The sequence below is a fragment of the Vipera berus genome, assembly GCF_964194415.1.
Source record: "Vipera berus genome assembly, chromosome: 2".
Lineage (NCBI taxonomy): Eukaryota > Metazoa > Chordata > Lepidosauria > Squamata > Viperidae > Vipera > Vipera berus.
The window spans coordinates 133,962,042-133,976,613 of record NC_138203.1 but is presented as its reverse complement, the minus strand read 5'-3'; the positions used below and the strand labels follow the sequence as shown (position 1 = coordinate 133,976,613).

Genomic DNA, 14,572 nt, shown 5'->3' with positions numbered 1-14,572 from the left:
GTCAAGCTATTCTCCAAAGCACCTGAAAGCAGGACAAGAAGCAACGGATGGAAACTAGTCAAGGAGAGATGCAACCTAGAACTAAGGAGAAACTTCCTGACAGTTAGAACACCTAACCAGTGGAACAACCTGCCTCCAGAGGTGGTGAATGCTCCAACACTGGAGGTTTTTAAGAAGAGACTGGACAGCCATTTGCCTGAAATGGTATAGGGTTTCCTGCCTGAGCAGGGGGTTGGACTAGATGACCTCCAAGGTCCCTTCCAATTTTATATTATTATTATTATTATTATTATTATTATTATTATTATTATTATTATTATTATTATTATTATTATTATTATTATAACTTAATGTGTCTGTCTAAAAACATAGATCTTTAGAATAACTACTCCTGTTGTCTTTTCCCTCAATGAGAGTAGACTTTCCCTTGATCAAAGGATCCCCCATTGCTATTTTCTTGTGTATCGTTCATTAGCTGTTCCAGATGTTCTTTCCTGCTAAGAAGTATTTTAAAGCTTCAGTACAGTAGGAATTCACTAGCATCCAGAATGGATGATGTAATGATGGGGACCTCATATAAAAGAGTTCAAAGACAGCAGTTCCAACATATCCCTAGTAAATATGAACATACATAGGTTTATTATTGCAACCACAGGTGATAACAGTGTTTGGAAAATAGGCCAGTCTTGGCATTCTAAATTGCCTGGTATAGAAATTGAAGTGCTACCTCTTGGACCAAAGCTTCAGAATATGTACAACACAAGCTACACATAAGATAAATCCAAATCCAATAGTAGATATGTCTAACCATGTGCCAGACTAGATTTTTAAGAGCTGCCATATCCACATCAATCTACTAGTATCTGTAAGAATGGGCTTCTATACTGTACCATTTTAGCATCATTAAGTTTTTTTCTACAAGTAGATGCAAAATTTAAATGGTAACATATCCTATGTCTCTACTTAAAATTCTTCTAGTATATTTTTTTTTGAAAAAACTAGCCTCATTCTGCATCCACTGCCTCTCCAAAAATGTATTTACTTCAATAATTTATTTCTTGTAGCTTTAGTTTCATGTAATTGTTTTTTGTTGATGCAATATTACTGAATTTCCACTGAATGTACCGTTAAATAATTTGCTTCTATTTCCTGGAAATGACAGTTTTAATTACTAATAGTTTTCTGTCTTCTTTTTTTGGGGTTTTAAATTCTGAAACAGTGCTATTTCTCAAAAAAAACCATTACTGGAAGTATTTATTCTAGAGGAACCTTTAGAGATGATTCCTAAATTATTGGAAATATAGAACAATATGGAGAAATAGCAGGACTGAAAATAAACAGAGAAAAAACTAAAGTGATAGTTAAAAAATCTCACAGATAAACAAAAAAAAGTGTCAGAAAAAATAGAACTACAAATAGTCAAAAAGATTAAATACCTGGGAATATATTTAACAGCAAGATGTTCAATGATAAAAGAAGATAACTATATAAAATTATTGAACTAAATAAGACTGGGCCTGGAAAAATGGAAAAACTTGCAATTGTTGATGTTAGGAAGAATTGCCACAGTGAAAATTAATATATTACCAAAAATATTATTTCTATTCCAAATGATACCTATAAAAGACAATTTTTTTCTGTAGATTTAAACTCACTAATTTTGAAATTTATTTGGCAAGGAAAGAAAGCTAGAATCAAATTGAAAATGTTACCAGAAGCTAAAGAAAATGGAAGTTTTGGCTTGCCAGAGTGGGTTTTATATTATCAAGCATCTGTATTAACATGGATAAAAAGAATGGATAACTCTTAGAAAAAAAGGTTGTTATATTTGGAGGGACATGATTTACAACTTGGTTGGCACGCTTTCTTATGGTATGGGGAAAATAAAATTCATAAGTATTTTCAAAACCACTATATAAGATACGCATTACTGTTAACCTGGGAAAAAATAAAATGTAAAATATAATTGAAAATTCCAGAATGGCTTTCAACAATGGAAGAATTTGTACATCCAAACTTAGTTAATTTCAAGAAAATATGTACATATAGAGATATTCTAAATTCTGAGGGGAATTTAAAATATAATCAAGAGATGGAAAATCAAGGCATTGCTCTATCATGGTGGGCATACTTATAAATGCAAGTTAGATACGATACAGATGTTAAACTGTACAGATTTTATAAAGAGCAGACCTTGTTTGACCAGACATTATTAACCTATGATGAGAAACTAATTAAGAAAATCTATAACTTTTTATTGAATTTGAAAATGGAAAATGAACAAGTTAAAGAAACAATGATAACATGGGCATAGAATTTTGGATATAACATAGAATTAGAAAAATGGCAAAACGTGTGGGAAAGAAATTATAAATTGACAACATCAACTTCTTATAAAGAAAACTTATATAAAATGTTTTATAAATAGCACTTGCCACCAGCAAGATGAGCAAAAATGTTTAAAAATATGTCAGTTAAATGTTGGAAATGTAAACACAAGTCAGGTACTTATTATCACGTATGGTGGACATGTGTTAAAGCAAAGAGGTATTGGACAAAAATACATACTTGGCTAGAAAAGATGTTGGGAAAACATGTAGATTTCAAAGCTGAACCTTTTTTATTAAGTATAATGCCAGAAAAAGATTGATAAACAAAGTATTTGATTTTACATGTGATAACAGCGGCAAGAATCATATTCACACAATACTGGAAAAATGAAGAAATACCACCAGTGGAAGAAATAATTAAAAAAATATTAGAATGTGCGGAAAAGGATAGACTCACTTTGGGATTGAAAGAAAAAGAAGAAGCAGAATACTTTCAAACTTGGGACTTATTTTATCAATGGCCAGAGAAAAGAATAAAGGATTAGTAATTAAATTTGTATTAGTGAATGATAATGTTTGTTAAATACAGTAAGTACTACTGACTTGTATGAAAAAAAATAATAAAAATTTTACAAAAAAAGACTGTTTTTCTACAAGTGGATGCAAAATTTAAATGGTGGTAACGTATCCCATGTCTATGCTTAAAATTCTCCTAGTATATTTTTTTTGAAAAAAAAACTAGCCTCATTCTGCATCCCCCCCCAAAATATGTAGTTTTACTTCAATACTTTATTTCTTATAGCTCTAGTTTCATGTAACTGTTTTTTGTTGATGCAACATTACTAAATTTCCACTGAATTCTATTTCCTGAAAATGATAGTTTTAATTGCTAATAGTTTTCTGTCTTCTTCCTTTTTTTGGTTTTTAAATTCTGAAACAGTGCTATTTCTCAAAGAAAAACATTACTGGAAGGAAATCAGTCCTTACAACCTACCCACGCCCAAGAACTGATTGACTGAAGGACAATCAGGGAACAGTTGATTAGAAATTCCAGAGCTACATTGAAAAGGCAGCAATGCAAGGCCAAGGTCACAAGGAGGAAGCTTCTTGTTAAAGGCACAATGGCCCTCTTGAGAAACCTCACTAGCAATTACCATAGCTAAGCACTGCTTAGGGTTAACCAAAAGTAATCAAATAAATAAAATGTCCATTAAAGAAACCCAGCAGCCTCAGTCTACATTCATTTATCAAAGCTATCCAAATTATACATACAACAAATACTTAAAATAGACATGCATAAATTATTCTTGTTTGAGGATTAGGTTTTTTTTAAAAAAAGAACATAATTCTTTGGGTTTTGCCAGCCCATTCCTGCATCTAGCTCACCTTTGGTAAATAATGGAAGAGTGGTCCAATCCATATTAACACAATCAGGACAATGGCACTGGTGAAGAGTCCAGAAAGCTGTGGATAAGGAAAGCTGGTAAAGTCAGACAGTCTTAAGAAAGACAGTAGGTTTCTTGGGAACCAAGTGCAAAAAAACAAAAACAATTTTTTTTTGTATTCATACAGTAATTTAATTTAATTTTATTTTATTAAATTTATATACCACCCTTTCCCGAAGGACTCAGGGTGGTTTACAGGGTATTTAAACTCAAACAGTACAAAATACAAAAGTTAAAAAACAATTTAAAAAGATTAAATTATCCCTTAAATAAAAACCCCAGTTAAAAATTCTCAGCCTGGGCCGGAGAGCTCAAAGAGCCAGGTCTTCAGGTCCCGGCGGAATGAACGAAGGTCAGGGGCGGTCCTAAGCTCCACGGGCAGCTGGTTCCAGAGGGCAGGCGCACCCACAGAGAAGGCCCTCCCCCTGGGTGTTATCCGCTGGCAATCTTTTACCGGCGGCACCCTGAGAAGACCCTCCCTGTGTGAGCGCACTGGACGAAGGGTACCCAAGAGGTAGTGGCAGCCAATAGATAAACAAATCTATATATCGCCATTATGTTAATACAAGGCAATCCTTTGGCTCCCCAGCCAGCATACTACCAGTGCCATCTCCAGAAAGTACGGGGCAGCTTTCTCCCTCTAACACTGCCAGAAAAGCATTTTGGATAGTTAAAATTCTTTCTCTTCCCCAATTGCTGATATCATTTTTTTCCCATAGGAGAAACCTCAACATTAGGTAGGAGGAGGATGTGGTAAGGTAGAGACTGGACCAAAGTCACGAAGGAAGAAGCCACAGATCCAAGGCTAAGGATCTAAAGTTCTAAACTCTCCTTGCTCTCCCTCATGTCCTTGCTTCAGAGAAATTTATACAGCAGTCCAAACCAATGTAAATAATTTTTTGCTTTGTTTTTTGGCCCTCGTTTCTATCTTTTATTCCTAAAGGATTTGTCAGCTTCTAAATTACAGAACTCTAGCTAAACTAGGATTGTTATCCAGCTTAATCTTGAATACAGGATTATTTACTTTGAAAACATGTGTCCATACGTGTACAGTTCTGCGCTCCTTAAATGTATATCTTGCTGATCAGGTATCAAAGCTGAGAGATTCACACTTCACCTTCAGCTCCATACATCTTCATCAGAGACAGGTGTTTTTCCCCCCAGCATGGACATGTGGCAATAGTGAAAGGAACTGGTGCCTCTCGCTGAAAGCTGTAGTTCATAACCCAATCAATAATCAGATCTTCTATTAATAATTAGAAAAGGCTTGTGTCTGAAACTTCATCTCCAAGTTAATGAATCTTTTTGGGGCAAGCTTTGAAGACAGAGAAGCCCTGGCAGGAAAAAAAAAAAGTTGGCCAGCCACTGTTACTACCTCATCCACATCCACATCCACATCCACAACAAAACCAAACATCTTTCGTGCTTTTGCAAATGTACTCGGTGCTTTGAACTTTTTTTTTTAATATCTCAAGCAATCTGCTGTTTGTATCTGGTATATTTCAGCAACAAAAAGAAATGTACCAAATAAGGCGTTCTCCCAGTACCTGTGTATGTCCACCAGCACTCTCCAAAATGTTAGTTGTAGCCAGAGTGGCTGAATTGGGGAAACAGGTGAAGAGGGAGGAGACTAGGTTTGAAACACCGTGAGCCAGAAGTTCCTATGAGATAACAGAGAAGAAGAGCCGGTTGGTCTCTGGTTGTTTTATAGCACAAATAGAGCCCAGTTTTAATTGGTTTTATTATTAATATCACTCTTTCCAAAGAATTCTGTACAAACTGGAAATTCACCAGGATCATAGTAAGAATCTCAGAGAATTATAGTTTCCAGTGTTCCTCAACTGGAAAAGCTATTTGGGGGTTATAATCTGGCTTGGCTTTTATTGTCCTGGATTGACTATTGTGAGGTTTGGCTTTGAAAGGTCTCCTCTAATGCTTAGCCAAAGTCTGTTTAAAGTGAATGTGCACAAAAATGCACCTTAGGGAAAACATCTCCAACTTGAGGAACATTTAATATGCTGCATGGAAAACTTCCATGGCTTTCCCTTCAACAGGACCTCAAGCATGGCTGGAAAAAAAAGAGTAGTGCAGAGCCCAACTACAGGAACCTCTACAACAATGTTCATCTCTGAACTTCAAATTCTGAAAAGAAAGCTTCCAAGTGCAGAGCAAGAGCACAATTAAAAAGGTTAAGAATGGGAGTGTTGGCCTCACACTGGCTTTGTGAGATATCTTTCAACTACTTGAAGTGCAGTGAAAAAGAATCAAGAATTGTGTAGCTCCTATTCTGTCTGTCACTGATGTCAATCTGAAACTTCAAGTCAGAATCAGAAGCCAATTCAAGGTAGCTGTCAAGTTATACATCAAGGAAGAAGGACTCTGGGAAAACCAGATCCTTCAGGATACAGGCAGTTAAAACAGGTTGACAAGCATAAGGGGATGGGCAGCTAGGCAAACTCCTTGACTGGAAGGAGGAGGAGACCCAGGCTCCCAAGATGGGCACACACCTGGTTGGGGTCAATGACATAGTGGTACTTCTCAGCGTAGATCATGGCCAGCGACACTGAGATGGCATAGGCCACAAAAGCGAGGGCCACCGTGTCACCCAACACTTGGGGCAGCAGATGCAGAGCTGGGAGCTGGGGCTGTGGGAACCTGCATGAAAGAACGGTGGAATAGGAATCACTGTGTGCTGGGGAAAAGATCATTCATTGCCCCTCCCCATCATCCATCTCCAGGGCCAAGCTGACCACTGTGTGGTCCAATCCAGAGCATCAGGCTAAGACAGGAAGTTGCATTTTTGATGCCATGCCAATAGAGTGGCAGTGCCCTTGTCTTTAGCCAATGTGCAAAATAGGGAGAAATGGAGATAGGAAAGGATCTTACCCTGCTGGGAGGTGCCCAACGATCTGTACATTATAGTGGGTATTCAGAGAGGAAGCAAAGCAGATTCCCGTGGCAAGCAGTACCTATCCAAAGAATTCAAATAAATAAGATAATTAAAAGAAGTGTTACCCACAATATCTTTATGAAAAACAACAACACCATTATCTTTGAAAAAAATTGGTTGCATCTGTTAATATCTGGAGATCTGAAAAATCAAGTCTCTCCAAGTATATTGATCTATCTCTCAAATATATTTGCTGCAAGACTGAAGCCTGAATTTATTAAGTGTGATAGGGATGAATACTGAACTTAGTTAAGGATTTTTTTTTCCTATGTCAGCTAGAGCTGGCGTATATGTCTTTGAAAAGAAGATCAAGTATTACGTAACTTGTGTTTCTGTTGGGCAAGTGCTGCATAATGTTGCCACAAAATGGCGGCGCTGGCAGTATGTCCAACTGAGTCCTCGAAGCTGGTGATGGCAGCCTTGTATCGAGAATGGAGCAGGCAAAATGGCACCACCCCTTCCCACTGTGATAAAGCCAGTCAAAAGTACAACTGTAGAAAACCCACAGTTGACAGAAGCAGTGGAAAATCTTTAATGTGCTCAGTGGTGACAGAACTAGCAAACATATAGCTGACAGAACCAAGATAACTTTCCTGGTTTTAATCAATTCTCCATGCAGCACACTCCTAGCATATATTTTTTTTCAAACCAGTGCAAGCCCTGTTTTTTAAGTACAAATTCAGTACTTTTTCAGAAATATGCTAAACTTTATTTGTAGGTTGTCTATAGAGGACCTGACATGCTGCAGAAAGCATGAGTCAAGGCAGGTACTTCAGTGTTCAAGGCAGGTACTTCAGTGTTCAGTCTCTCCTGCAGCCCAAGACAAAATGGCAATGAGGGGCAGTTTCCAGTGACTGGTGGATCTGTCCACAACAAGAGAGGCTGGCTATTAACTTAGCAACTAGATTGCGAATGAAGCACGCTACAGTGTGTCAATGGCAAACTGAGTCAGAATAAGACAGAAAACAGCCCTTTAAAACTGGAATAACTAACAACGGCTTTAAACTTCTTCAATAGCAATAGCACTTTGACTTATATACCACTTCACAGTGCTTTACAGATCTCTCTAAGCAGTTTTTACAGAGTCAGCCTATTGCACACACCCCCCCCCCAACAATCTGGCTCCTCATTTTACCAACCTCAGAAGGACGGAAGGCTGAGTCAACCATCAGTGGTGAGGACCAAAGGCCTGGCTGTGGGCAGAATTAGCCTGCCTCTGCACCACCACGGCTCTTCGAGGCCACATTTGTGTCATGGTTAGGTGGATATGAGGATAAACCCAAACATATTTGAATAGCTATTTGTTTGCTTCTCTATTTTTTTTAAATGATGTGTTCAATACAAAGGAATGCTTAACATCATTTCTAGTTTAGTCCTTAGTAGAGCACTCAGGTTTTTCTTGACAAACCCACTATTGGAACAATGATCTACCTACATGCTCTTCTTCTATTCTTTCAATCACTTCTTTGGCCTCTATTGTGTGTGTGTGTGTGTAGGGTGTGTGTGTAATGTATATTTATAACCTAAATATACTGATAACCTCAAGAAACAAAAAAAGGGAGCAATGAACCCTGTGGGCATCATTTGTTAAGTTAAGAAATGAGTTTCCCCAACTTATGGCCATCAATGGCTGTATTTGGTAGAGTAAAGGGTCAGTACTTGCCATGATAATCTCTCCTGGGATGGGAACCCACATCCGGCTACGGTAACGGTGGTTGATTTCTTTGATTGGTACCAGCACAGCTAAGCAGAGCCCAGAGATAAGCAGTTCTGCCATGTTGGTTAAGGGCAACGCTTCCACAACAGAGGCCAGTGTCTGGGGAGTAACACAGGGGTGTTTCCCATTTAATAAACAGAAGTTAACATATGCTTATTGAGCATCAAGGCATCAACTAAATTTACTAGCAGCAGTCACTAAGGGCCCTGGTAGGCTGATTCAGCAGAGCTGGGGATCCACTGAATTTTGCCTAAAGTACTGTAACCTGGGGAGGGAAGGAAAGACAAAGTATGGCTATGCTGTAAGAAAACATGCTGACAAGAAATGCAATGTGAAACTTGAGGAAGGTATAGAAGAGCTGTTTAGTTGAAAGATTACCCAGTCCTGAGACATAGGAAAACATGAGAAAGAACCCCAACATTCCCTATCTTGATTTTGTTTTGTATTAAGTTGGGACAGGCAGAAGCTTCGGTAGGCTTTCAAGATTCTGTTGTTCTTCATAGTACAATAAAGAACATTTCTGCAATCCCTGCAGTGCCAGGTTCTTAAATGGCCTATGTTATGTATTGGGCTCAGTTGTAACACCACGTGGTAAGTTGGAGCAGCTAACGTCTCTCTAGCAACCCAGACTCCAGGTCTCCAGTGCTGCTATTGGCTGTCCCTAGGTGGCAATGGGTTGCTTTAACCTATTGACTGCCGCCTGGGGCCAGGCTATAAATTGCTGCAAGCTGCAGCCCAATTCTCATTTCAGATCCTGCAAGTAATAAACCATGAGCTTTGTTGAACTCACTTGCCTCATCTCCTTTCCTGCGCAAAGAACTCACTACACAACACTGGTGACGAAGGTGGGATCCTGCTTCTCCAAAAGAACTGAAGTTCACTAGGGGAGAGGCAGCTCACGCCTGGAAGGAAAAGGCATTTCCCCCCTGCATATGGTCGCCTAGCAAGCCACACTAGTGACCACATGCTCAGCAGATTCAGTCTCTGGGACTTGGAGAAGCAGGATCGAAAACCGCAGGAACCAGCCAAAGACAGAATGCCGAAGGTCGGAAGACTTCGCGAATTTGATGTGAAGCATCCAGAGGGATGGCCTTCCTACTTGTCCCAGGTAGAAAACTACCTCCAGGCAAACCAAATTGCAGAAGATGGGCTGAAGGCCGCAACGCTGCTCTGCGTGTGTGGCCCAGCCACTTTCGACCTGGCCGAAAACCTCTTCACTCCAACACCGCTAGAATCGATTTCCTACGCGGACCTCAGGAAGAAGCTGGGAGAGCATTTTCAGCCAAAGATGTTAGAGATTGCCTGGCGGCTTCACGTTTGATCAGTGAGTGCAGCAACCCAGTGAAACAGCATCAAAATTCATCATGGCCTTGAGGCAGGCCGCATGCCTCTGTAAATTCTTGAACCTTGAAGAGCAACCGCGAGACCGGCTCGTCTGTGGCCTGCGGAGCCAAACGCTCCAATAAAGACTTTTTGCCAGACCGAACTTAACATTTTTAGAAGCTCAAGACGAAGTTATGGCAGATGGGGCCACTGGGGGTGCAGTCCAAACAGTCCAGCCCGCCAAAATGACAAAACATGAAGAAACAGTCCACCACGAGGACGCCAAACACTTAGAGGAATCTTCGGAGGAAGAAGATCCTGAAGTCAACAAGCTTCACAAGCAAACCAACACGCAGCAATGCAGCAGTAAACAGCAAGAGAACACTTACAAGGCAGTTCCCTTGCCTAGATGTAAAGGGTGTGGTGGCAACCATTTTTGTGCCGATTGCAGATTCCGGTCATCCACGTGCAGGGCCTGCAGCAAAACAGGCTGCATCGCAGTGGTCTGCAGAGCTTGCCAGCGGGATTGGCCACCCAAACACCAGTCGGAAAATCCGACCAGGAAAGGTACCGGGGCCCAGGGTCCATTCAGTGTGGGGTTTTGTAGAAGCCGTAGAAGCATATGCCGCACAGGGGTCCATCACCCCCTCAAACCTAAACTCAAACTGCAGGTAGAGCTACAAGGAGTCCCTTGTAAAATGGAGTTAGACTCTGGCTCTGCTGTCTCCATTATTTCTCAGGACACCTTCAATTTCGTGTGCAGGTGCAGTAATAAATGGGCCAAGCTGAGGCCCTCAGACATAATTTTAACTGACTTTCAAAATGCTCAAGTCAAAGTTAAGGGAGAAGCCACCTTGGCTGTAAAATTTAAGGGGTTTTATGGGCACCTGGATGTCATAGTAGTAGGGGGCCAGAGAATGAGTCTCATAGGACTTGATTGGTTTGATGCCTTAGGCATTCAGATAACTGGTATCAACCGGACACAAGCTGCAAACCTTTCGTCAGCTTGCGAGGACTTTGCAGATGTTTTTGATTCAGCCCTAGGAGCATACACAGGATGGCCTATCTCATTCAAGCTAGACCCCAACATAGTTCCCATTAGGGTTAAGCCATGAAGGGTCCCTTTTGCCCTCAAACATAAAATTGACTCAGAAATAGACAAGCTTGTAGAACAGGGCGTTTTACAACCAGTTGATGGTGGGGAGTGGGAAACTCCTATAGTCACCCCGCTTAAGGCCAACGGGGAAATTAGGATATGTGCAGACTATAAATGTACAATTAATAAAGCCCTTAAGTAACACGCTTACCCTGTCCCAGTGGTCAACCACATTTTAGCTTCCTTGCAAGGAGGTACTATTTTCACTAAATTAGATTTAGCACAGGCCTATCAGCAATTGCCGGTTGATGAGGCAACAGCTGAGGCTCAGACGATCATGACTCACAGGGGGGCTTTCAAGGTTAAGCGTTTACAATTTGGAGTTAGCGTAGCTCCAGGCATTTTCCAGGGAATCATGGAGCGCACACTTAAAGGCATTCAGGGCGTCTGCCCTTATTTTGATGATGTTCTTATTGCTGGGGAATCTACAGAAGTGTTAGCCAACAGGCTCAGGGCTGTCCTATAGAGGCTTCGCGAAGCAGGCCTCAAACTAAAAAAGAGTAAATGTAGTATTGGGGTCCCTTCAACAGAATTTCTGGGATTTTGAATTGATGCTAATGGTATTCACCCTGCTGAATCCAAAGTGAAGGCCATTAAAATGGCTCCTAGTCCTAAATCCAAAGGAGAGCTACAAGCATTCTTGGGCCTCCTCAACTTCTACCATGCCTTTCTGCCTAACAAGGCAGCATTAGCAGATCCTCTTCACAGGCTCTTAGATAAGAAAGCTCCATGGAAATGGACCAGCATTCATGAAAAAAGCTTCCAGGACTTAAAGGCACTGTTGTCAGTTAAATCCACTGTAACTCATTTTAGGGAGTCTAAACCAGTCTGTTTAGCATGTGATGCATCTCCTTATGGGGTGGGAGCAGTCTTGAGTCATTTAGAAAAGAATGGAACACAAGTCCCTATTGCATTTTATTCTAGGACACTGTCATCTGCTGAGCGTAACTATGCTCAAATTGACAAAGAGGCCCTAGCCATTGTTGCTGGAATAAAAAAAATTCCATGACTATTTATATGGCAGGGACTTCACAGTCTTTACAGACCACAAACCACTGTTGGGACTCTTCACAACAGACAAACAAACCCCCCACATACCTTCTCCAAGAATGTTGAGATGGTCTATTTTCTTATCTGCATACACTTTCAAATTGGTTCACAATCCTGGTAAATAAATGGGCCATGCTGATGGCCTCAGCAGACTCCCACTGCCACTAACGGAACCAGACCCGGCCCCTGCGGCCAGAATTCTGTCCATTCAGGACCTGCCAGAATTTCCCCTCCATGCTAGGGACATTGCTGCAGAAACAGCTACAGATAGAACACTTAGTAGAGTGCTTTCATGGGTACATATGGGGTGGTTAGATAAAAGCCCAGGCTCTTGAGTTTCAGATTATTTTGTCAGAAGACATGAGCTATCAGCTCACAAGGGGTGCATCCTATGGGGAAACAGTCATAATCCCCTCTTCACTGAGAGACAGGGTTTTACAGTCATTACATGAGGGCCATCCAGGCATTGTTAGAATGAAAGCTTTAGCAAGAAGCTACCTTTGGTGGCCTGGCCTTGACAAGGACATTGAGGCACAGGTACATGGTTGTTATACATGCCAGCAATCTAGGCCTGAGATGCCACATGCCCCAGTTCACAGGTGGGAGGAAACGCACACTCCCTGGTCTAGAATTCACATAGACTACTCTGGGCCCTTTCAGGGACAGCTTTTTCTCATAGTGGTGGACAGCCACTCCAAATGGCTGGAAGTAATTGCAGTTGCAAATATGACTACTGCTAGGACCATCTAGGTGCTGAGAAAACTCTTTGCCACACATCGGTTGCCAGATGTCTTAGTTTCAGACAATGGGGCCCAATTCACTGCTGCTGAATTTCAGGCCTTCCTAAGAGCAAATCTTATCTGGCATGCAACGTCTGCCCCTTTTCACCCGTCTTCTAATGGTCAAGCTGAACAAATGGTGAGGACCACGAAGGAATCACTCAAACACATTGTAACAGGTGACTGGCATCACAGACTGGCAAATTTTTTTACTCTGCCAACATTCTACGCCCTGCACTGCTACAGGAAAAAGTCCTGCAGAACTTCGTTGGGGGAGGTGACTGATCACTAAACTGGAAAGGTTGCATCCAGATAGAGTGGCAGCAGAAGCCTCTTGACCAAAACCCCCAAGGGGGCTGCAAATGGGCGATTGGGTGTGGGCCAGAAACTATGGACATGGGAATCTGTGGGTTCCTGGTAAAATTACCAAATCATCTGGTCCCTCTTACGAAGTGGGGCTGTAGGGAGGGTGAGTTGTCAGACGCCACATTGATCAACTCAGAAAACGGTTTCCAGAATGGCCACTAAGCGAGGACTGCGACATAAATCCTTCACAAAGTCCTCAAACTTGCAGCCAAGCCTGGTCTCTCAAGACTCTTCCTTCTTAAGCAATGAGGAACTGGGCATAGAGGAGGGGAGCCCAGAAGTGCAACATGGATCCCCTGAAGGAGCAAGCCAACCAGACTTTAACAAATGCTGTGCCAACTCTGCTGATCAGTATGGGGTGGGCCAACCTGGAGAGGCCAGCCAGAGAGCATCTAATTCTTTTGACTCAGGTGCATCAAGGGACATTGGTCTACCTAGCCCGATGGGTAAGCTGGTAGACCAGAAAGTGACTGGAACCCCAAGGCGTTTGACAAGGGCACGCAAGCCTCCTTCTTATCTAACTGATTATGTTGTAAAATAAAGGAAATATAATGTTGCCTGTACTGTAACTTGTCACTGTACTGAAACAGTATTGGAGCTTTGATGTTAACTGTCTCGTGTGCTATAATGGAAGTCTATTCATTTGGGCTAACTGATGCTATAATGTAATTTGTATTTTTTTGCAAAAGTTGCTATGATGTTAAGTCTTGTAACTTGTACTGTTTGCCAATTATTGCTATGATGTTGTCTGATCTAAGAGGGGAGGGGTGTTATGTATTAGGCTCAGTTGTAACACGACGTGGTAAGCTGCAGCAGCTAACGGCTCTCCAGCAACCCAGACTCCAGGTCTCCAGTGCTGCTATTGGCTGTCCCTAGGCGGCAATGGGTTGCTTTAAACCTATTGGCTGCCGCCTAGGGGCCAGGCTATAAATTGCTGCAAGCTGCAGCCCAATTCTCAGTTCAGATCCTGCAAGCAATAAACCATGAACTTTGTTGAACTCACTTGCCTCGTCTCCTTTCCTGCGCAAAGAACTCACTACACAACAGCCTACTTAAAAGGGTAGACTCGTAGTAGCTTAGAGAAGCAAACATCTTCGGTATATTAGGACAGGGTTAGATGGGTTAGGGATGAGAGGCATCTTCTCTCTTCATAAATAGCCCCAGAATGTGTATTTCCCCCATACCTTGAAAATGGCAAAGTAGCCATTGGGGCGTGGTAAGGATATGCCCAGGAGGCTCTGCAGCTGAGAAACCACCACATGCAAGGCAGCGGCACTAGTAAAGGCCTTGACCACAGGTTCCGAGAGGTAGGTGGAAAGGAAGCCCAAGTGAAACATAAACATCATGACCTGGGATTAAGGAAAGAGATGACAGAGTTAGTTATGTGACGTTTCCTGAAAAAAGATTCAGTGTTTTTGGTTTTACTTCTTCCACTGGTAAGAGAAAGCCGTGTAAT

General features: G+C 41.5%; 1 protein-coding gene across 1 annotated transcript in view; it reads right to left on the bottom strand.

Moving 5' to 3' along the window:
• LOC308664286 (solute carrier family 26 member 10-like) overlaps positions 1 to 14,572 on the bottom strand; it is a gene marked incomplete at its 5' end in the record, with an annotated part of 33,285 nt that overhangs the window by 12,809 nt on the left and 5,904 nt on the right. Inside the window, 6 exons of the mRNA XM_081321379.1 lie at positions 3,717 to 3,794; positions 5,323 to 5,436; positions 6,283 to 6,430; positions 6,662 to 6,744; positions 8,389 to 8,541; positions 14,301 to 14,465. Coding sequence (XP_081177505.1) covers positions 3,717 to 3,794; positions 5,323 to 5,436; positions 6,283 to 6,430; positions 6,662 to 6,744; positions 8,389 to 8,541; positions 14,301 to 14,465 — 741 coding nt within the window. The remainder of the gene's footprint in view (positions 1 to 3,716; positions 3,795 to 5,322; positions 5,437 to 6,282; positions 6,431 to 6,661; positions 6,745 to 8,388; positions 8,542 to 14,300; positions 14,466 to 14,572) is intronic.